Below are 25,151 nucleotides of genomic sequence, written 5' to 3'. Positions count from 1 at the left end.
CATTTTGAGCAAAGAACCACCATTACATGTTATGTAGACCACAAGGAAGTATTTTACATTTAGGAAAAAAAAAATATGTATATATGACTCCTTTAATGCGCCTTTTAATCTGGTGCGCCTTTTGTATGAAACAAGACCTGAATAGACCCGCTAATCGATGGTGCGCCTTATAATCCGCTGCGCCCTATGGCCTAGAAAATATGGCACACCGGTCCCGGCCTACAATTGCATGAATATATTAATGCCTCTGGACATTGTATTTAACCCTTGTGTGGTGTTCATATTGTTGTTACTCAGCCAGTGTTTGTGGGTCTGATGGAGCCGTTGCATTTTGTGGCTTTTAATGCCTCACAATCAAACACTTGTATGTTAAAATACTGAACAGGTGTTTACCTTATCCCAAAAAACATCTGTAATGAAGTGCTCCGGACTTCCTCCCACATTCGACCCATACCAGTTTGCTTATCGCCCTAACCGCTCCACAGAGGACGCCATCTCCTCTGCACTCTACCTGAGCTTAGAACATCTGGAAGGAAAGGACACACACGTACGGATGTTGTTTCTGGACTTCAGCTCGGCATTCAACACCATCATCCCGCAGCGCTTGGTGAGCAAACTGGCTCCCCTTGGATTCAGTACCCCCCTATGCAACTGGCTGCTTGACTTCCTCACAGACAGGCCCCAGTCTGTGAGAGTGGGTGACAACACTTCCAGTGCCATCTCCCTGAGCACCGGCTCCCCCCAGGGCCGCGTCCTGAGTCCGCTGCTGTTCACATTGATGACCCATGACTGCTGCGCCAGGTCCACTACTAACCACATTGTGAAGTATGCGGACGACACTACAGTAGTGGGCCTCATCCGTGACAACAACGACATGGACTACAGGGAGGAGGTGAACCGTCTGGTTGACTGGTGCAGAACCAATAACCTGGTCCTGAACATCGACAAGACCAAGGAGATCATCGTCGACTTCAGGAAGCACCAGTCCAGCCACACTCCACTCTTCATCGACAGCACAGCGGTGGAGATGGTAAGCAGCACCAAGTTCCTGGGGGTGCAGATAACTGACAATATAACCTGGTGCCTACACACCGGAGCTCTTGTAAAAGCGACGGATGAAAAGAGCACAGCTCCCTCCCCCCATTCTCAGCACATTCTACAGAGGCACTATAGAGAGCCTACTGACCAACTGCATCTCTGTCTGGACTGGAGCCTGCAGTGCCTCAGACTGGAAGTCTCTCCAGAGATTGGTGAGGACGGCGGAAAAGATCATCAGGACTCCTCTTCCTCCTATCCAGGAGATGGCAAAAAGCCGCTGCCTGACCAGGGCTCAGAAATTCTGTAGAGACTCCTCCCACCCCCACCAAGGACTGTTTTCACTGCTGGACTCTAGAAAGAGGTTCCGCAGCCTCCGTAGCAGAACCTCCAGGTTCTGTAACAGCTTCTTCCCTCAGGCCGTAAGTATCATAATAATCCCCTCAATTCCCCCCAAAAACGGATTAACTGGCTGGCATATAAAGACAATATAACATACATCTGGATGCATATGCAAAAGTGCAATATATTTATCTGTACAGTAATCTATTTATTTATATCTGCACCTTATTGCTTTTTTATCATGAACTACAACGAGCTAATGCAACGAAATGTTGTTCTTATCTGTACTGTAAAGTTCAAATTTGAATGACAATAAAAAGGAAGTCTAAGTCTAAGTCTAAGACCCACAAATACTGGCTGAGTAACAACAATATGAACGTTGCATGGACATTTCTCTGCCAGTTTCTGCATCCCACAGGGATTCTTCTTCTCTGTTTCTGCACCTGTGGTTCCCACACAAGGTTGCAACATTGTTTGTCAACACTGTCTGCTCTCATGTTCTGTGTACCTACACTATGTGCTCCCCCTGTCTAGGCCTGCTGTGTGTGTGTGTGTGTGTGTGTGTGTGTGTGTGTGTGTGTGTGTGTGTGTGTGTGTGGTACACAGAACATCAATTTCCACACTTCTATTAGCCCCGGGTCTAGTGGACCCGAACATCTTATATGTAATAAAAATGTATAGGGGGGTGTATGGTGTGTGTTCATTAAAGATGTATTCTGATATATGTTCTTCACAGAAAATGAGCCAAAGCCAGTGAAGCTCAGTTTGAAAAAATAATTAATTGTATAATTTTTCTTTTAATAAAAATCGAAAAAGGGTCCTACAGACCCAAACACCATACAAGGGTTAATGCTTTTTAATACCATTTAAGGCCTTGATTTAGGAAAAGTCCATTTAATGCCTTTTAATGCTTTTCAATGACCCACAGAAACCATGTTAAAGCTCTTAAATTTAAACAAATGTGGACCGATGATGCAAAAATCGACAGTAACAATACCAAGTATAATATCAGTATAAGGTTGATACAGTGGTTTGATCGATATTTTGTATTATATACAGTATATTCTATTGATTTTGTTATTGTGTACAAACTCAGGAAATACGTTTTTGGACACAGGAAGACTTTAAGGGCATAAACCAAATGATTTAATTCAGAGCCATATTTAAATATTCAATTGATATTCTAACACCACCATCCTTTAATTTTGTCTGATTATGATTGTGAACAAAAATGTTATCATTCAATGATCTTGAAAAATGTAAATATCCGCATTGGTATGACCGATACTGCCCCTGTAACTACTTGGTACTGGATTGATACCTAAATTTGTAGTATCAGCCAAAACTAAAGTATCAAACAACAAAGCAAGTGATAGTTACATTTTAACAGAAGTGTAGATAGAAACACGTTACGTTAGAAAGTTCCTAAATAAAAATATTGTTCATGGAATTATTGAAACATTTCTAGGATGTATTTATGATTTTTACGAGATGTTGATAGAATTTAATACATTCTAAGGCCGGCGTGACTCGGTTGGAAGAGCGGCCGTGCCAGCAACTCGACAGTTCCAGGTTCGATCTTAGTCACTGCCGTCGTGTCTTTGAGCAAGGTACTTTACCCACCTGCTCCCAGTGCCACCCACACTGGTTTAAATGTAACTTAGATAATGGGTTTCACTATGTAAAGCGCTCTGAGTCACTAGAGAAAAGCGCTAAATAAAAACATTTCACTTAAAAGGGAACCGCACTTTTATTTATTCTGCCTATCAAGAACACACATTTTTCTTTTTTATGCATTCTAAATAGTAATCAAAAGTCTGCTTACAACAGAGGCTATTAGAGTCGCACTATTCTGCCTACAAAGAACTTAAAAAGCATCCAAACACCTCCATTAAGGTTTAATGTACATGTAGTAGGTATATATGTAATTTAGTAACAGGTACATTTTTAAAGGCCTACTGCAATGAATTTTTTTTAATTTAAACGGGAATAGCAGATCCATTCTATGTGTCATACTTGATCATTTCGCGATATTGCCATATTTTTGCTGAAAGGATTTAGTAGAGAAAATCGACGATAAAGTTCGCAACTTTTGCTCGCTGATAAAAAAAAAGCCTTGCCTGTACCGGAAGTAGCTTGACGTCACAGGAGGTAATATTCCTCACAATTTTCCTTTGTTTACAATGGAGCGAGAGAGATTCGGAGCGACAAAGCGACGATTACCCCATTAATTTGAGCGAGGATGAAAGATTCGTAGATGAGGAACGTTACAGTGAAGGACTAGAGAGGCAGTGATGGACGTATCTTTTTTTGCTCTGACCGTAACTTAGGTACAAGCTGGCTCATTGGATTCCACACTCTCTCCTTTTTCTATTGTGGATCACGGATTTGTATTTTAAACCACCTCGAATACTATATCCTCTTGACAATGAGAGTCGGGCACGCGAAATGGACATTTAAAGTGACTTTTATCTCCACTTAGCTACTGAGCTAACGTGATAGCATCGTTCTCAAATGAAGATAGAAACAAAAGAAATAAACCCCTGACTGGAAGGATAGACAGAAGATCAACAATACTATTAAACCATGTACATGTAACTACACGGTTACATCAACAGCCGTGCCCACCTGCGTTCCAGCGATCGACGGCGCGACGAAGGACACCCATCATCGACGAAGCTCTGTAGCAGGAGCTAACGTGATAGCATCTGTCTCAAATGCAGATAGAAACAAAATAAATAAATCCCTGACTGGAAGGATAGACAGAAGATCAACGATACTATTAAACCATGTACATGTAACTACTCACGGTTAAAAATTCTCAGCCTGGTAAGGCTTAACAATGCTGTTGCTAACGACGCTAAGGCTAATTTAGCAACTTAGCAACCGGACCTCACAGAACTATGATAAAAACATTAGCGCTCCACCTACGCCAGCCAGCCCTTATCTTCCCATCAACAGCCGTGCTCACCTGCGTTCCAGCGATCGATGGCGCGACGAAGGACTTCATCTGTGGGTTTGGCGGCTAGCATCGGCTAGGCGTCTGCTAAGTAAGTAGTCCTTGTTGTGTTGCTGTAAGTATTGTACTTAGCCGCTAATACACTGATCGATCCCACCTACAACGTTCTTCTTTGCAGCCTCCATTGTTCATTAAACAAATTGCAAAAGATTCACCAACACAGATGTCCAGAATACTGTGGAATTTTGTCGAAGAAAACAAGAGGTTTTTGTATCGGGTCCGATGGGGTCCAACCACTTCCGTGTATTTTGTGACGTCACGCGCATAAGACATATCCAAAGGAGTTTTTCAACCGGAAGTGTGGCGGGAAATTTAGAATTGCACTTTATAAGTTAACCCGGCCGTATTGGCATGTGTTTCAATGTTAAGATTTCATCATTGATATATAAACTATCAGACTGCGCGGTCGGTAGTAGTGGGTTTCAGTAGGCCTTTAAAAAGATGGAATATTTACATATTTTTGATTATTAGCGCATTAATTTCAAAAACGCATCACGTTTGCTTTTTTTTATTTAACATCACTGAAAATTACACACTGCAGACCTCATGAGAGCCGACAAACACAGTAAAACATCACTTACTGTACAAGGTCTGCTGTCACTATGACACAGACTGATAGAATCTTGTTATATTCCCGTTTGGATGAAGAATGACTCATAATCGTCGCACGGAAAAGGGGGGTGAAGCCAGGCGTCTTTTGGGGTCTAAATTGGCTGTCAAAGGGTACCAACTTGTCAAGAGTACGTCCTCATCTTTCTACTAAGGTGAGAGGCACGATTCATGATCAGGAATAATCTTTCACCAGTACCAAGGCGAGGAAGGAACTCACCAGCCGGTGATGTCAACATAGACACACAAGCTAGCACTTATAATAACAATATCACTAATACTTGGTTGGTATTCAAGCCACGAAATGCAAATGGAGTATTGTTGGCGCTTTTTGGATGGTTATAGAGGACCTCCCATTGGCTCCATTGCAAGTGGACTTTTATTTACATTTATGAGTTAGAATGTGATTTTTTTTTAAAATAATATATATATCCATCGTCATGTCTTTTATAATGATTGTGAATGATAGTGCAGTTCTCCTCTAAATTCCAGTGATTAGATTTAAGACTAAGTCTATGAGCATGAACTGATGAAGCCTACTTGGATGAGAGGACAAACGTCTTCTAAGACAAAGTGAACAGTCCAGTTGTGATGGATTGAATGCCCTGAGAATAAAATGATATGTGGATGTTGTGCTTACTTGGACTGTGATGAAGCTGTGAGGACTCAGGTGGTTTGTCTTCATGCTCTTCAGTCTTCACAGAGACAACAGTCAGTGGAAACTTGGTGAGATCATCCTCCTCCTGCCCTAGAAGACACTCTCCCTCCTGAGTGATCCACACTTCCCCCTCTTCCTCTTTAATGTGGGGTGACGGTGGATCATCCTCTTCCTCTTTAATGTGGGGTGAATGTGGATCATCCTCTTCCTCTTTAATGTGGGGTGGCTGTGGATCCCCCCCTTCTTTAATGTGAGGAGGCAGTGGATCCTCCTCTTCCTCTTTAATGTGGGGTGGCTGTGGATCCTCCTCTTCTTCTTTAATGTGAGGGGGCTGCTGGACGTCTGTTGGGTAAATAAGTAAATAAGATAAAGAGAGAAGAGAAATAGTTTTGGACTGACACTGTTAACACAATGACATTATTTGTGTTCTTCCGTGTGTTGTGTTAAAAGTGTGTAGCAAAACAACCAATAAAAACACGGAAAATACCTCCTTTTTTCCTAAAATTAATTCAAAAGTGGTACAGTGAGTACAAAAACAGACTTGGAAATTTGATATGGGGGGAATTTGAAATGTTTTTATAAGTACGAGGCAGCTTTGATTGAGGCATTCTTAACTTTACACTCACTGATGTAAAGTGTGTAAATATTTTATTTTGTATATGGTCTATGACACCTAAAATGTATCTGTAAACTTAAAGGTCTACTGAAATGATTTTTTTTTATTTAAACGGGAATAGCAGATCCATTCTATGTGTCATACTTGATCATTTCGCAATATTGCCATATTTTTGCTGAAAGGATTTAGTAGAGAAAATCGACGATAAAGTTCGCAACTTTTGCTCGCTGATAAAAAAAAAGCCTTGCCTGTACCGGAAGTAGCGTGACGTCACAGGAGCTAGTATTCCTCACAATTCCCCATTGTTTACAATGGAGCGAGAGAGATTCGGACCGAGAAAGTGACGATTACCCCATTAATTTGAGCGAGGATGAAAGATTCGTAGATGAGGAACGTTACAGTGAAGGACTTGAGAAGCAGTGATGGACGTATCTTTTTTCGCTCTGACCGTAACTTAGGTACAAGCTGGCTCATTGGATTCCACACTCTCCTTTTTCTATTGTGGATCACGGATTTGCATTTTAAACCACCTCGGATACTATATCCTCTTGAAAATGAGAGTCGAGAACGCGAAATGGACATTCAGTGCCTTTTATCTCCACGACAATACATCGGCGAAATGCTTTAGCTACGAGCTAACGTGACAGCATCGTGCTTTAACTGCATATAGAAACAAAAAAAATAAACCCCTGACTGGAAGGATAGATAGAAAATCAACAATACTATTAAACCGTGGACATGTAAATACACGGTTAATGCTTTCCAGGCTGGCGAAGGTTAACAATGCTGTGCTAACGACGCCATTGAAGCTAACTTAGCAACTTAACAACCGGACCGCACAGAGCTATGCTAAAAACATTAGCTCTCCACCTACGCCAGCCAGCTCTCATCTGCTCATCAACACCCGTGCTCACCTGCGTTCCAGCGATCGGCAGAAGGACGAAGGACTTCACACGATGCGTTTGGCGGCCCGGAGACGTAGGAAGTCAAGGTGAGGTCGGCGGCTAGCGCGTCTGCTCTCCAACAAAGTCCTCCTGGTTGTGTTGCTGTAGTCCGCTGCTAATACACCGATCCCACCTACAACTGTCTTCTTTGCAGCCTTCATTGTTCATTAAACAAATTGCAAAAGATGTCCAGAATACTGTGGAATTATGGAATGAAAACAGAGCTTTTTGTATAGGATTCTACGGGGTACCATAACTTCCGTTAAACTGACTTTGTCACGCGCATACGTCATCATACCGCGACGTTTCAGCCGGATATTTCCCGGGAAATTTTAAATGTCACTTTATAAGTTAACCCGGCCGTATTGGCATGTGTTGCAATGTTAAGATTTCATCATTGATATATAAACTATCAGACTGCGTGGTCAGTAGTAGTGGGTTTCAGTAGGCCTTTAACCATCTTGTAATGACAGTCATTACCATAACTTCAATATGGTAATAAAAAAAATCTTAATTCCAAAACCAATTAAAAAACATTCAAGTTGATTGGCAACACTAAATTGGCCCTTGTGTGTGAATGTGAGTGTGAATGTTGTTTGTCTATCTGTGTTGGCCCTGCGATGAGGTGGCGACTTGTCCAGGGTGTACCCCGCCTTCCGCCCGATTGTAGCTGAGATCGGCTCCAGCGCCCCCCGCGACCTCAAAAGGGAATAAGCGGTAGGAAATGGATGGATGGGTATGTTTTTGTCATCATGCAAAATACTATTTTGTGGTACAAAATAGTATTTTGTGGTACAAAAGGAACTTTTACCAAAAACATGTTTTATTATGTGGGGTTTTTATGGAGTATCTCCATCAACAATTCCTCTTTAGGAATTGGAGACCATCTACTCCACGCTGGCGGAAAGTCAGTCACCTCTATGTTCTTTTAATAAATCAAGTGTTGACTACTTTGGTTATTGAAAATAAATGTTTACTTTTACTTATTGGTGCATGTAGGTCAGAATCAGGAAGTGAAATTAAAACTTTAATTAGATTTCATTACAGTATAAAATGTATTTAGTGACTGTGTGAGTTTTGTGTAAACATGTTGATACAGGTTTAAATCTTCTTGGGGACTGTAACACAGATATGTCCCGATAGGATGCACCCATTTTTAAAACCTTCACTAAGCTGTGCCACCAACATTGTCTCACTTAGCTCATTAAGCAAACTACCAGGGTGAGTGAGTCCTTTTAAACCTTCATAGACCTCGTTGTTACTTCTGACCAGTCTAAGATCACCACAAGTGGAACTACTGTATGCGGCTTAAGTGATTATTCCATGATTTTCTGTATCCGTAAAGAACAGAACCGAGGCTGACGGCCACAAAACAAGCAAAGCTACAATCCTCAAGACCTACACTAGCAAGGCTTTCAATGACAAACTGGCACAATAAGACTCGCCCCGGTACTTGCAAGTACACAGGTCTTTGGGTCAATTCCTAAACTCAGAAAAGTAGATAACTTCACAGTCAAAGTGGGTGACGATATTATAACAAACAAAAATTAGATTACCTATCTTGGCAGCATCGTAGAGACTAATCTCTCCAGTGAAAAAATGACTACTAAGGTAGTCAAAGAATCAACCGACGAATTCTGTTCTTACGATAGTTGTCCCGATACCAATATTTTGGTACCGGGACCTGTACCAAAATGCATTTCAATAATTTTTGATAATTTTCTAAATAAAGGGACCACAAAAAAGTGCATTAGAGGCTTTATTTTAACAACAAATCTACATTAAGGGTATATTAAACATATGTTTCTTATAGCAAGTTTGTCCTTAAATAAAATAGTGAACATACTAGACAACTTGTCTTTTAGTAGTAAGTAAGCAAGCAAACAAAGGCTCCCAATTTAGTCTGCTGACATATGTGGTAACATATTGTGTCATTAATATTCTATTATTTCGTCAAAATTATTAAGGACAAGTGGTAGAAAATGGATTATTAATCTACTAGTTCATTTACTGTTAATATCTGCTTATTATCTATTTTAACATGTTCTATCTTCACTTCTGTTAAGATATAATAATAACTTATGCTTCTGTTGTTTGAGACTTTACATTAGTTTTGAATGATACCACCAACTTGGGTATCAATCTGATACCAAGTAGTTAAAGGATCATACATTGGTCATATTCAAACCACCAAAATGATTCCCGAGTGCAGCCACCGCTGCTGCTCACTGCTCCCCTCACCTCCCAGGGCAGGAGTGGGCAATTAATTTTTACCGGGGGCCGCATGAGCAACCCGAGCACTGCTGGAGGGCCACACCGACAATATTTCAATTAAATTGTGCTCAAATTATTTTTCATATACCGTAAGATAGATAATAATAATAATAATAATAATAATATTTTCATTTAACCTAACTTATCTTTATACAAAAGCAGATGGCTTTTGATGGTTTTATTTTTAACACTTTCTTACACAACACTTACTGATGTATATTACAATACAAAAATGTCAATTTCTGTCACTTTATCCTGCATCCTCTTTGTTGTGAAAGTAGCACGCCTGTAAGGTGATTGGCGAAGAAGGGGGAAGCGTTGCTGTTGCGGAAATGAGGAGTGAGGATTGGTTTTCCTTTTGGAAAGAACGAGATAAGTTGAGCTGTGTTAGTATAGCATGCTCAATAAAAGTTTAAAAAGAGCATCAGACTTGGTGTGCACTTCTTCTGGACGCTACAATTGATGTCAGAAGTGGGATGAATTGCCTCCCAGTTCGCCTTACCATCAAACCTGGGAGTCTTCATTGAGGGCGGAATTCCCCCCGTGGCAAGCAGCGTGGCTGCACCTGTAAACGCTGTCTCTCTCTCTCTCTGTCTCTCTCCTCACGTGGCACGTACCTCCCGATGACGTAGCACACAAACAGCGCAGTATGCGCAAAGTTTTACTTCTGACACCAATTGTAGCGTCCAGAAGAAGTGCACACCAAGTCTGACGCTCTTTTTAAACTTTTATTGAGCAAGCTATACTAACACAGCTCAACATATCTCGTTCCTTCCACACGCACGTCTCCTCACTTCTCATTTACGCAACTCAAGAAGACAACATCTACTTCAGCAGGTCGTTACACTATATTCTTTAAACACAGCAACGTGTGTACCACAATTAAGCACAACGGCTTTACCTTTACTTGGCAGTCCATGTCTTGTTGAAAACACACCATTCGTCATCAACTTTTCTCTTTTTAGCGTCTCTGGGATAACCGGGCATCATTTGTCGCTGTGCGCCTTCACTCACAGGACATACGCACATATAACACTTTTCAAAATAAAAGCATCACAGTTGTATTGCACGCACGACAAAGATGTTTTTTTAAATGTATTTTGTAATTTGTGATTGCCGCTGCGCGCACGAGCATACGTCCACACGGAAGTAATACAAATAACGCTTTTCAAAACAAAAGCAGCACCGTTGTATTGCACACTCGAAATAGATACTTTTTAAAATGTATTTTGTAATTTATAATTGGCCTCAAGCGGGCCGGACAGGGACGTACAAAGGGCCGGATGCGGCCCACGGGCCGCAGAACGCCCAGGTCTGTCCCAGGGGGTAAACAAGGGTGATAGGTCAAATGCAGAGAATAATTTCGCCACACCTAGTGTGACAATCATTGGTACTTTAACTTTTTTTTCTTCTTTGTACTTTGTAAACACTAAGTTTGAAGAGTTTCTTGAAGTGGATTATATTAGTACATTGTTTGATTTATTTGCTTAATCCATTCCATCATTTAATTCCACATACTGATATACTGAAAGTCTGAAGTGCTGTACGTGCGTACAAATGTTTTAAATTACATGTTACTCTAAGATTATATTTCTCCTCTTTTGTTGAGAAGAATTGTTGTACATTATTGGCTAGCAGGTTATAGTTTGCTTTGTGTATAATTTTAGCTGTTTGCAAATTCACTATGTCGTGGAATTTCAGTATTTTCGATTCAATAAAGGGTTTGAATGTTCTCTATATCCAAAATTATGTATTATTCTAACTGATCTTTTTTGTAACACAGTTAATGAATGAAGTGTACTTTTGTAGTTATTTCCCAAATTTTCTGCCCAATTACTCAGATATGTAACACTAGCGAGCAGTAGAGAATATGAAGTGATTTTTGGTCTAGAACATGTTTTGCTTTATTCATTATTGACGTGCTTCTTGCTACTTTATGTCGTTTATTTTTTACATGAGATTTCCAGTTCATTTCATCATCAACCATTATACCTAGAAATTTGGTTTCATTTACACTTTCAATTTCTATTCCATCTATTTGTATTTGTGTTTGACTTTCCCTTCTACTGTTACCAAATAGCATTATTTTAGTTTCACTGAGATTCAAGGATAGTCTGTTTTTGTCAAACTATCTTTTTAATGTGTTCATTTCTTCTGTTATTATTTGTATTAACTTATGTGTGTTCTCTCCTGAACAAAACGCTGTTGTATCATCTGTAAATAATACTAACTTTAAATATTTTATAACTTTACAAATGTCATTTATATATAGATTGAACTATTTTGGTCCTAGTATTGATCCCTGGGGTACACCACAGGATGTATTTAGCGTTGTAGATGTGTGTTCGCCTAGCTTCACGTATTGTTTCCTGTTGGTTAAATAACTTCTAACCCAGTTAAAGACCAACCCTCTGATGCCATATCGTTCTAATTTGTTGATTAAAATATTGTGATTAAAATATTGTGATTAATTGTGTCAAATGCTTTAGTTAGATCCATAAACACTGCTGCTGCACATGTTTTACTATCTATTGCATTGGTGATTTCTTCTATAATTTCAATTAAAGCCATCAAAGTTGAAATATTAGCTGTGTATCCATATTGGTTCTCAGCGAGTATTCTATGTTTGTTTATGAACTATCTAATCTGTTATTGGACAGTTTTTCAATGATTATAGAAAGTTATGGAAGTAAAGAAACAGGTCTTTAATTTGTAAATTGGTGTTTGTCTCCAGTCTTATAAATTAGTGCACCTTTAGCTATTTTCATTTTGTTAGGGAATTTGCCTGTTTGAGATGATAGGTTACTAATATACATCAATGGTCCTGAGATCTCTTTATTAACCTTTTCTATCGTTTCCATATCAATTACATTACAATCGATTTAAGTCTTGGATTTGCATTTTTTCACAACTTTAACTACTTCCTACTGTGTCACATTATTGAGGAACATTGAATTGGGATTTCTATCTATGGTGCCATTATAGTCCTCAGGTAAAACTGGGTCTGAAATCCTTTCCTCCAATTTTGGTCCAATATTTACTAAATAATTATTGAAGCTTTCAACTACTTCCTTCATGTTGTCATTTTTTTTGTTTCCGTCTGAGAAGTATTGGGGGTAATCCCACTTAGTGCCATTTTTAATAATGCTATTGAGGATGCCCCATGTTGCTCTCATATTGTTTTTGTTTCTGTCTAATAAATGACTGTAATCTTATTTTCTACATGTTTGCAGTATGCTAGTTAGCTTGTTTATATACTGTTGTACTTGTTTTTTGCCTCTGTAGTTTTTTGTGTTATAAATGTTCTATATAATGTATTCTAGTGATGGGTTGATGAGGCCTCATGAAGCGTTTCGACACATTGCAAAACTGTATTGATACTGTGTCGATACTGTGTCACTAAATACTGATATCTGCTGGACATTAAAAATCCCTACAGGCAACCTATGGACCGACTCAACTGACACTGATTTTATGACCTAGTATATACAATAATATAAACCAAGTCATTGTATTTCATTTAGGATTATTTCATATCTTCATTTAAATAAAAATATATTTTTATCTTTTTTAGATACAGTCAATAAATAATGTGAACATGTATCGTGACTAGGATGGTAGAAGGTGGGGATTGAACCCCAGTAACCAGCAACCCTCCGATTGCTGGCACGGCCACGCTACCAACTTCGCCACGCCGTCATTCCTGTACCTTTTTCTAGTAACAGTAGTGATGGGTCCGGCAACACAGATGCATCGGCGCATGCATCAAGCTCATAGAGCGAAACCCTGTGTCGGTGCGCGTACCGCTTTTAGAAAGTCACGTGACCGATCATGAGCTGCTTTGGTCACGTGACCGATACGCGAACTGTATCGCACTGACGCCTCCTCTGTGCCCTGTGAGCAACGTTCCCTCTAAGGTGCGCGTCTGCGCAATTGCGCAGTGCTAAAGCGTCCTCCGCGCACACTGTGCGCCACACAGCAAATATATGCCGCGCACCAAATCAAACCCATCTGAATTCTAAACAAAATAAACACATTTATTCTGTGTAATTTTGAAATGCAACTTTGAGTGACAGTGACAACAAGCTGCCCTAACGGTGTTCGTCAACAACACGCATTGCGCCGCTTCCTAATAAACAAAGTTTGGCACGCAGGCGTCAGTGCAATACAGTTCGCGTATCGGTCACGTGACCGGAACAGCTCATGAGCGGTCACGTGACCAGAACAGCTCATGATCGGTCGCGTTACCAAAACAGCTCGTGTTTGGTCACGTGACTTTCTAAAAGCGATACGCGCACCGACACAGGGTATCGCTCTATGAGCTCGACGCATGCGCCGATGCATCGGTGTTGCCGGACCCATCACTAATGTATTCTTATTACCAGCCTTTTTTAATCCTTTTGTCATCCATGGTTGATTGTTCTTTCTCTGCTTTCTACTGAGTTGTTTCCATGGACAATAAGTCAATATTAAAGGCCTACTGAAATGAAATGTTTTTATTTAAACGGGGATAGCAGATCCATTCTATGTGTCATACTTGATCATTTCGCGATATTGCCATATTTTTGCTGAAAGGATTTAGTAGAGAACATCGGCAATAATGTTCGCAACTTTTGGTTGCTGATAAAAAAAAGCCTTGTCTGTACCGGAAGTAGCGTGACGTCGCAGGTTGAAGGGCTCCTCACATTTCCCCATTGTTTACACCAGCATCGAGAGCGATTCGGACCGAGAAAGCGACGATTACCCCATTAATTTGTACCCCATTAATTTGAGCGAGGATGAAAGATTCGTGGATGAGGAACGTGAGAGTGAAGGACTAGAGTGCAGTGCAGGACGTATCTTTTTTCGCTCTGACTGTAACTTAGGTAAAGGGGCTCATTGGACTCCACACTTTCTCCTTTTTCTATTGTGGATCACGGATTTGTATTTTAAACCACCTCGGATACTATATCCTCTTGAAAATGAGAGTCGAGAACGCGAAATGGACATTCACAGTGACTTTTATCGCCACGACAATACATCGGTGAAGCACTTTAGCTACGGAGCTAACGTGATAGCATCGTGCTTAAATGCAGATAGAAACAAAAGAAATAAGCCCCTGACTGGAAGGATAGACAGAAGATCAACAATTATACTATCAGAAGTCACCGAACCAAACACTGGACCTGTAACTAAGGCTGAAACGACGCGTCGACGTAGTCGACGTCATCGGTCACGTAAATACGTCGACGCCGTTTGTGTGCGTCGACGCGTCGCATATTTACGTCACACTACCGTCATGGCGGAGCGCAAAGCAGACGATGCGAGCGAGGGGGAAAAAGCACACAAAGAGTCGGCAAAAGTGTGGGAGTATTTCAATAAACGGCCTAATAATGTTGTTGTATGCACACTGTGTCGAGCGGAAATGGCCTATCATAGCAGCACAACGGCTATGAACGAACATTTGAAAAGAAAACCATCAACTATTCAATCGTCCGCGCGAGTATACGTTGTCATCATTACACAAAAACATGAATGTGTCATTTGTATCTGCTACGGGTGTAACGGTACGTGTTTTGTATTGAACTGTTTCGGTACGGGGCTTTCGGTTCGGTACGGGGGTGTACCGAACGAGTTTCTAAGCTAAAGCTAAAGTCTTAACAAGCTGCTTTGCTCCTTCTGCTTCTGTCTCAGCACGCAGCATTGTCCCACCCACACAACCATCTGATTGGTACACAGAAAGCGTTATCAGCCAATCAGCAGTGCGAATTCAGAGCGTTAGCAGCCAATCAGCAGTGCGTATTCAGAGCGCATGTAGTCAGCGCTTCAGCGTCGAGCAGATAGGTGTTTAGCAGGTGAGCATCAGGCAGCGGACTCTCCCCAAATGATAATAAACACCTCCCAGTCAACTACTAGTAACATCACTATGAGCCCGTTGACCTTCTAGAAACTTAAACTGCAGCTCAGCTCACTCACAGTCCTGGCTTGAGGTGAAGGCTAATTAGCTCTCAGTTCCAGCCACATCGACCCCTTCTGAGCGCCTATTTTCAGCTGCCGGGAATATTGTAAACAAGAAAAGAACCAGAGCATGTAGACATGCTAACCTTTCTTCATTACAACTGTTAGTCACTCACTGGAATGAGTAGAATTGGTTATTGTGTACTGTGTTGGACTGGGTGTTTATTTTGCACATTTTGAAAGCAATACTTAATGTTTACAGTGCTCCAGAATATTTAGATTGGCACTTTTTTGTATTGGATGTTTATCTTTATTTTTGCACATTTTAGCAATTAAGCAATACTTTCACATTTGTTGAAATGTTTACACTGTTGTTACAGAATATTTCGTTTTGCACTTATTTGTATTGGATGTTTATCTTTATTTTTGCACATTTTAGCAAATAAGCAATACTTTCACTTTTGTTGAAATGTTTACACTGTTACAGAATATTTCGTTTTGCACTTTTTTGTATTGGATGTTTATCTTTATTTTTGCACATTTTAAAGCAAAATAAGCAATACTTTTACTTTTGAAATGCTTATACTATTGCAGAATATTAAGATTTGCACTGGATGTTTACTTCTATATTTGCACATTAAAAAGCAAATAAGCTACTTTTAATTTTGTTAAATGTTAAAAGTTTTAAATGTTTACATTGTTACAGAATATTTTGTCATGTTGTTGTCAATGTTGACTGAGTGGCCATACTTCTTTTTTTTTGTAAATAAAAGCCATGTCTTTTGAAAAAACTGGCCTACATTTATTTTTTTATCTTCATTTTGAATAAAAAAAATAATCGGTAAAAGGAAAAATAATCTATAGATTAATCGAAAAAAATAATCTACAGATTAACCGATTAATCGAAAAAATAATCTATAGATTAATTGATAGAAAAATAATCATTAGCTGCAGCCTTACCTGTAACCACACGGTTAATGCTGTGCCGCCTGTCGAAGCCTAGCAATGCTGTTGCTAACGACGCCATTGAAGCTAACTTAGCTACGGGACCTTGTCAGAGCTATGATAAAAACATTAGCGCTCCACCTACGCCAGCCCTCATCTGCTCATCAACACCCGTGCTCACCTGCGTTCCAGCGATCGACGGCGCGACGAAGGACTTCACCCGATCATCGATGCGGTCGGCGGCTAGCGTCGGATAGCGCGTCTGCTATCCAACTCAAAGTCCTCCTGGTTGTGTTGCTGCAGCCAGCCGCTAATACACCGATCCCACCTACAGCTTTCTTCTTTGCAGTCTCCATTGTTCATTAAACAAATTGCAAAAGATTCACCAACACAGATGTCCAGAATACTGTGGAATTTTGAGATGAAAACAGAGCTTTTTGTTTTGAGATACAATGTGTCCGAATACTTCCGCTTCAACCATTGACGTCACGCGCAAACGTCATCATACATAGACGTTTTCAACCGGAAGTTTCCCGGGAAATTTAAAATTGCACTATATAAGTTAACCCGGCCGTATTGGCATGTGTTGCAATGTTAAGATTTCATCATTGATATATAAACTATCAGACTGCGTGGTCGGTAGTAGTGGGTTTCAGTAGGCCTTTAAAGGCCTACTGAAACCCACTACTACCCTAACCCAACCCACTACTACCAACCACGCAGTCTGATAGTTTATATATCACTGATGAAATCTTAACATTGCAACACATGCCAATACGGCCGGGTTAACTTATAAAGTGCAATTTTAAATTTCCCGCCACACTTCCGGTTAAAAACGTTTTATTATGCTGACGTATGCGTGTGATGTCACGAGGGCAAGGGAAGTATTCGGAGCCCGTAGAAAAAGCTCTGTTTCCATTTCATAATTCCACAGTATTCTGGACATCTGTGTTGGTGAATCTTTTGCAATTTGTTTAATGAACAATGGAGGCTGCAAAGAAGAACGTTGTAGGTGGGATCGATCGGTGTATTAGCGGCTAAGTACAATACTTACAGCAACACAACAAGGACTACTGACTTAGCAGACGCCTAGCCGATGCTAGCCGCCAAACCCACGGATGAAGTCCTTCGTCGCGCCGTCTATCGCTGGAACGCAGGTGAGCACGGCTGTTGATGGGAAGATGAGGGCTGGCTGGCGTAGGTGGAGCGTTAATGTTTTTATCATAGTACTGTGAGGTCCGGTTGCTAAGTTGCTAAATTAGCCTTAGCGTCGTTAGCAACAGCATTGTTAAGCTTTACCAGGCTGAGAATTTTTAACCGTGTAGTTACATGTACATGGTTTAATAGTATTGTTGATCTTCTGTCTATCCTTCCAGTCAGGGATTTATTTATTTTGTTTCTATCTGCATTTGAGACAGATGCTATCACGTTAGCTCATGCTACAGAGCTTCGTCGATGATGGGTGTCCTTCGTCGCGCCGTCGATCGCTGGAACGCAATTGAGCACGGCTGTTGATGTAACCGTGTAGTTACATGTACATGGTTTAATAGTATTGTTGATCTTCTGTCTATCCTTCCAGTCAGGGGTTTATTTATTTTGTTTCTATCTTCATTTGAGAACGATGCTATCACGCTAGCTCAGTAGCTAAGTGTGTCACCGATGTATTGTCGTGGAGATAAAAGTCACTTTAAATGTCCATTTCGCGTGCTCGACTCTCATTGTCAAGAGGATATAGTATTCGAGGTGGTTTAAAATACAAATCCGTGATACACAATAGAAAAAGGAGAGAGTGTGGAATCCAATGAGCCAGCTTGTACCTAAGTTACAGTCAGAGCGAAAAAAGATACGTCCATCACTGCCTCTCTAGTCCTTCACTCAAACGTTCCTCATCCACGAATCTTTCATCCTCGCTCAAATTAATGGGGTAATCGTCGCTTTGTCGCTCCGAATCTCTCTCGCTCCATTGTAAACAAAAGAAAATTGTGAGGAATATTACCTCCTGTGACGTCACGCTACTTCCGGTACAGGCAAGGCTTTTTTTTATCAGCGATCAAAAGTTGCGAACTTTATCGTCGATTTTCTCTACTAAATCCTTTCAGCAAAAATATGGCAATATCGCGAAATGATCAATTATGACACATAGAATGGATCTGCTATTCCCGTTTAAATAAAAGAAATTCATTTCAGTAGGCCTTTAAAGTCACCACATAAGAAAATAATTGTTTGACCATTGTCCATGTGATTTGCCTTGCTCCATTTTTCAAATGTTTCTATAGTTGACTTAGGTGATCTATATAAACAACTGATAAATACTGTACGTGTTTGCTTTTTTCCTGACATATTTCAATGGTTATATATTCTAAGATATTATGTATAGCAAATGACATGTTTTTACCACGTTGTAGTTCAGGTTCTTCATCATATACACAGCTACTCCTCCTCCATTGTTGTTGCTTCTGTTGATGTAGTTTAGTTCATATCCTTCCAGATCAAAATCTATTCATTTTTTATCATAAATCCTGTTTCCGTGACAGCGATCATTTTGAAGTGAAAAAGTGAATCATGTTGTTGCAATTTGCGTAGAGGCTTCTGCTATTAAAATGAATAATTGACAATTTGTTATCACACTTAATGTTGCTATTATATTGTTCATCTGTATAATAAAAACAATTATTACTGATGTGGGAGAAAACATTTGTATCTGGATCTATGTCATTTTCCAAGTCTTGGTTTTTGTGATATTTTTTGCAGAAGGTTTTCAGTTCCATATTTTTTTGTTCAACAATCTTTAGTTATTCTCCTGTGTGGACGACTCAAATGTGGCATTTTCCTCAAATCCTCAGTGCTTTGTTTTTATTTTGAAATTGTCAATATGTGTGTGTGTATTTCCTTCTCTTCTTTTTTTGGGGGGCAATACTAAAAAGAGAAAGTTGAAGATAACTCTATTTCAAGGTACCGTATATTCCGGACCATAGGGTGCTCCGGATTATAAGGCGCACTGCTGATGAGCGGGTCTGGTCAGGTCTATTTTCATACAAAAGGCGCATTAAAGGGGTATTTTTATTTTTTCTAAATCGCTTCAGGATGCGCCGTTTTGTGGGCGGTCTTATTTACGTGGCTCACCTTCGACAGCGTCTTCTCCCCGCCATCTTTGTTGTAGCGGTGTAGCGTGCAAGGACGGGTGTGGAAGAAGTGTCAAAAGATGGCGCTAACTGTTTTAATGACATTCAGACTTTAATTAAATCAATTGCAATTGTGTGCACAATATATATTATTGGTTAATTATTTTTATTTTTTATTTTTGTAGCTGTAAGTAGAAATGGCACTGCTGGAGTGGCAGCTGGTTGCATCAGCTCTGCTCTTTTAATGTCTTTAATGTCTTTTGTGTTCTTTGATGTTTCCCTCATACACACATGTTTATGTGTGCTATGTCTATGAGGATTTTTTTTTCCTTTGGCCTCACTCTGGACCCCTCTCCAGAACAGGCTTAGACGGAATATTTTATTTAAGTTTTTACTTACCTAGTTTCTCGTAAGTAAAACGTGTGTGCTTGTCTTACATAGAGATAGTGAATGATTACAATACTTTAAAAAGTGCAGTTCCCTTTTAAAATTAGAACATAGAACAAACATAAATCATGTAACAAGAACATGAATGTGATGTAATTAAATAATCTTAATACTGCCCTGACGCCATGATTATGTTCAGGATTTCCCTTTTAAAGGGCAAAGTCCTCCCGGGTTATTTTGTCCTATTAATTATCTGTATAAAGTGATGAGACTAAAATTGAAGTTTAACAATTTATTCTACAAATGGACTGGGATATGTAACTCATCTTTACGGGTAGTTCAATTCGACAGAACACAACCACGTGGTTGCAAGACCACGTTGCAAGTACCAGACGGAATGCATCATCCTCACAAGACAACCCAACTTCTTATACACAATATATTGAAGAAAAGTGTTAATAATGAAATATAAAGTTAGTAAAGATGTGAGAGTAAGAAGTAAACAAACCTGTTCTGTGTAACAAAACGTGATGTTTCTTGAAAACAGCGTCCAGTAGTTGATGTTGGCGCTCCTTCTCCTCTTTTGTTGGACAAAGTTCCTCCTCATACTTTGCTATCGTTCTTTCGCACATGTTCAAATAATCACAACACTTTACACTCACATTAGTTCCCTGCATAGCGATGTAAAGGTAACTTGCGCGTCTCTTTGTTAGCAGCTAACAAGCTAAGCTAACTAGCAAGCTAAGCTAGCTGCAAGTAGTAATGGGGCTGTCACGCCAAATGTCTTCCCTCTACAAAAACCTTTCCTCCCCCATTTACTTCCGTGGTCATGTTTCCTCTTACGTCATTGACAGCGATCGATAGCACTTCGGCTTTGACTGCCCGTCGCTGGAAGGATACTTCGTCTTTGACAGCTGCTGGAATCTGAAGAAATCGATTATTGTTTTTTTTTTTGTACAGGCGCGAAACAGGACCGTCGCGTGCCGGTTAAGGACCCCCGGCAACTTTGTGATTTTATTGGACGCAGCCCCGGAAGTAAATGGGGGAGGGCAGGTTTTTGTAGGGAAGAAATTTGGCGTGACAGGACCAAATGTGTGGAGTCATGGAGGGGGCGTTTCTTCTTTCATTTAGGAGAGGGGCCGGAAATGATGACGTAAAAGCTCTTTCCCTGGAACGTAAAAACTTTTAACTTTCCATTCTTCCAAAGGCAAAGGAGTTCATTTAAGAAAAAAAAAAACAGAATTGACCACTTAAAATAATTTTTCGTTCTGTGATAGGGAAACAAAATAAACAGTTTATTTTATGAATGTATGCAAAGTATGATGTGTGATGATGTACAATATTGGCTTTTGCCTGACACTCCAAACTTTCATTGATATTGATATTGTTTTGGGGATGTTAAAAAAGAAAAATAACGTAAACATCTTTTAAAACACAACAATGGGGATTTTTTTTTAATCCACAAATGTAAATTTGTAAAAACAAAACCATCCTTCCACAAACAATTCGGCCATCTCCTCTCACTTTTATATTGCATAAAGGTCTGGGGACATACATATAAAACAATCACAACACAATCATCATATTACAAAAGAGAGTAATAAAGATAATTAATAAAATGGATTATAGAGACCCAACAAATGATTCATAAAGTCACACATTTTAAAACTGTATAAAAGACAACTGTTCAAATGATGTATAAAGTAAATAATAATATGCTTCCTGAAGTGGTCCAGAAGATGTTTCAGATGTGAACCAGTACATATGTACGTATATCATATAAAAGTGCTAATCTATGGGATTATTAACAAATAGAAATAAAAATGGTCACACTTCAATATTTCAAACACCTATAAAAGCACTATTATGAATAAGTCTAAAATTGTATTGTGAATTTACAAAACCCAAAAGCAGTGAAGTTGGCACGTTGTGTAAATGGTAAATAAAACAGAATACAATGATTTGCAAATCCTTTTCATTTTACTGTATATTCAATTGAATAGACTGCAAAGACAAGATATTTAATGTCCAAACTGAGAAACATATTCATTTTTTTGCAAATAATCATTAACTTATAATTTAATGGCAGCAACACAGCGCAAAAAAGTTGTCACAGGAGCATTTTTACCACCGTGTTACATGGCCTTTCCTTTTAACAACACTCAGTAAACGTTTGGGAACTGAGGAGACCAAGTTTTGAAGCTTTTCAGGTGGAATTCTTTCCCATTCTTGCTTGATGTACAGCTTAATTTGTTCAACAGTCCGGGGTCTCGTTGTGGTATTTTAGGCTTCATAATGTGCCACACATTTTCAATGGGAGACAGGTCTGGACTACAGGCATGCCAGTCTAGTACCCACACTCTTCTACTACAAAGCCACGCTCTTGTAACACGTTGCTTGGCATTGTCTTTCTGAAATAAGCAGGGGCGTCCATGAGAATGACGTTGCTTGGATGGCAACATATGTTGCTCCAAAACCTGTATGTACCTTTCAGCATTAATGGTGCCTTCACAGATGTGTAAATTACCCATGCCTTGAGCACTAACACACCCCCATACCATCACAGATGCTGACTTTTGAACGTTGCGCCTGCCTATAACAATCCGGATGGTTCTTTTCCTCTTTGGTCCCGAGGACACAACGTCCACAGTTTCCAAAAACAATTTGAAATGTGGACTCGTCAGACCACAGAACACTTTTCCACTTTGCATCAGTCCATCTAAGAAGACCTTGGGCCCTGCAAAGCCGGCGGCGTTCCTGGGTGTTGTTAATAAATGGCTTTGCACGTACTCGGGTTAAAAAAGCACTAATATAAAATATCTAATCTATAAATGTAGAAGCATATTAAAAGATTGTTACACAAACAACAATGTCGCAAATGTTTTATGTGTTGATGTTACAAGTCAAAATTAAAGTTTTGACAGATTATTTCAAATCCTGACGTTTCATTTGCTGCTGCTGTTCTCACCAGCACACTTGTGTTTCTTACACTGGTACTTATAAGAGAATGTTTCACCACACACACTGCAACTCAATACTTTCTCTCCTGTGTGTGTTCTCATGTGTGCTCTAAGGGTTGATCGTTCACAAAAGCTTCTGTTGCAGATTGAACAGGAATATGATTTTTCACCAGTGTGTGTTCTTGTGTGTTTTTTAAAATTTTGACTTTCTGCAAAACCTTTACTACAGACTGAACAGGAAAAAGGTTTTTCACCAGTGTGTGTTCTCATGTGTACTTTCAAATTGTTACTTTGTACAAAACCTTTACTACAGATTGAACAGATAAAGATTTTTCACCAGTGTGCCACAAGTTGAACAGGAAAAAGGTTTTTCACCAGTGTGTGTTCTCATGTGTACTTTCAAATTTTGACTTTGTGCAAAACCTTTACTACAGATTGAACAGTTAAAATGTTTTTCTCCAGTGTGTCTTCTCATGTGTGTTTTCAGATGACAATGTTATTTCAGAATCAGAATCAGAATCAGAATCAGAATAGTTTTATTGCCATTGTTTGAGAACGGGTTCACAAACTAGGAATTTTTCTTGGTGCAAACGTGCGACATAAAACACATATAACACATATTTGGTATAAAAAGAGCTGTGACTGAGCTATCAGATAGACTTAGACTTAAAAGTTTTGTCACAGTAAGAACATTTCAAGTGAGTGTTGTCAGTGTGACATGTCTTATCATCTTTAGAGTCTTCATCATCAGTGTCAGGAAGAGTGTGATGTTGTGTCCTCACTATCTGATAGTGGAGCTAAGAGCTTGTCTGCTTGTGATTCTCCACAGTGGTCTCCATCAGCTTCTGTTGTCATGTTGTGTTAAAGGCCTACTGAAATTAAATTTTCTTATTTAAACGGGGATAGCAGGTCCATTCTATGTGTCATACTTGATCATTTTGCGATATTGCCATATTTTTGCTGAAAGGATTTAGTAGAGAACATCGATGATAAAGTTCGCAACTTTTGGTCGCTGATAAAAAAGCCTTGCCTATACCGGAAGTAGCGTGACGTCACAGGTTGTGGAGCGCCTCACATCTGCACATTGTTTACAATCATGGCCAGCGATTCGGACCGAGAAAGCGACGATTACCCCATTAATTTGAGCGAGGATGAAAGATTCGTGGATGAGGAAAGTGAGAGTGAAGGATTAGAGGGCAGTGGAAGCGATTCAGATAGGGAAGATGCTGTGAGACGCGGGTGGGACCTGATATTCAGCTGGGAATGACTAAAACAGTAAATAAACACAAGACATATATATACTCTATTAGCCACAACACAACCAGGCTTATATTTAATATGCCACAAATTAATTCCACATAAAAACACCTAGGTGTTTGTTATGCTAGCTCCTCGCTACTAGCTACTAGCTCGAGCTAGTTATAGCTCGAGCGGGTAATATGGACGGGATCCCGTATATATAACCAGCCAATACAATTCAAACACCTGCACAACACACACACTCACTCAGCCCAAAGAACCGTTCACCTAACCCAAGGTTCATAGAGCTTATATATTTAACCAAAGTTACGTACATGACACGCACGTACGGGCAAGCAATCAAATGTTTGGAAGCGTACTCACGGTATCGCAGGTGCGTCTGTTAACAAAGTCAAAGTCCTCCTGGTAAGAGTCTCTGTTGTCCGAGTTCTTCGATCTTGACTGCATCTTTTGGGAATGTAAACAATGAAACACCGACTGTGTTGTGTTGCTGACTTCCCTCGCAAAATACTCCGCTTTGCACCGACTTTCTTCTTTGCTTGCTCAGCTTCTTTCTCCATAATGCAATGAATAAATTGCAACAGATTCACCAACACAGATGTCAAGAATACTGTGGAATAATGAGATGAAAACAGCTATTTCGTATTGGCTTCAATGGGGAAGCCATACCTGTGTTCTACTGGCTACGTCACGCGCATACGTCATCCTCAAAGACGTTTTGAACCAGAAGTTCCCCGGGAAATTTAAAATTGCACTTTATAAGTTAACCCGGCCGTATTGGCATGTGTTGCAATGTTAAGATTTCATCATTGATATATAAACTATCAGACTGCGTGGTCGGTAGTAGTGGGTTTCAGTAGGCCTTTAAGCTGCTGCATGGAGGCTCTGCCTCTCTCTTCTCCTCACTTTCACCTTTGACCTCATCATTTTCACCCTTCACAGGGACACCAATCATTGGGAACTCCACCCGTTCGTCAATATGATCTCCTTCCTGACTGATGCTGTGTTCCTTCTCTTCCTCTTTAACCCTTGTGTGGTGTTCG

The 25,151-nt window shown here is 39.9% G+C and overlaps 2 protein-coding genes across 6 annotated transcripts in view; one reads left to right on the top strand and one right to left on the bottom strand.

Annotated features, from left to right (window-relative positions):
* The window catches only part of LOC133664596 (gastrula zinc finger protein XlCGF26.1-like), a 254,184-nt gene that overhangs the window by 151,653 nt on the left and 77,380 nt on the right, over positions 1 to 25,151 (top strand). The window lies entirely within an intron of this gene.
* LOC133665225 (oocyte zinc finger protein XlCOF6-like) overlaps positions 1 to 25,151 on the bottom strand; it is a 36,565-nt gene that overhangs the window by 7,641 nt on the left and 3,773 nt on the right. Inside the window, exons 3-4 of the mRNA XM_062070475.1 lie at positions 7,194 to 7,292; positions 5,646 to 6,005 (exon numbers count right to left, since the gene is read on the bottom strand). Of these exons, the coding sequence (XP_061926459.1) occupies positions 5,646 to 6,005; positions 7,194 to 7,292 (459 nt within the window). The remainder of the gene's footprint in view (positions 1 to 5,645; positions 6,006 to 7,193; positions 7,293 to 25,151) is intronic.

The sequence above is a fragment of the Entelurus aequoreus genome, linkage group LG14, assembly GCF_033978785.1.
Source record: "Entelurus aequoreus isolate RoL-2023_Sb linkage group LG14, RoL_Eaeq_v1.1, whole genome shotgun sequence".
NCBI lineage: Eukaryota > Metazoa > Chordata > Actinopteri > Syngnathiformes > Syngnathidae > Entelurus > Entelurus aequoreus.
This window is presented reverse-complemented; position numbering and strand designations above follow the sequence as displayed.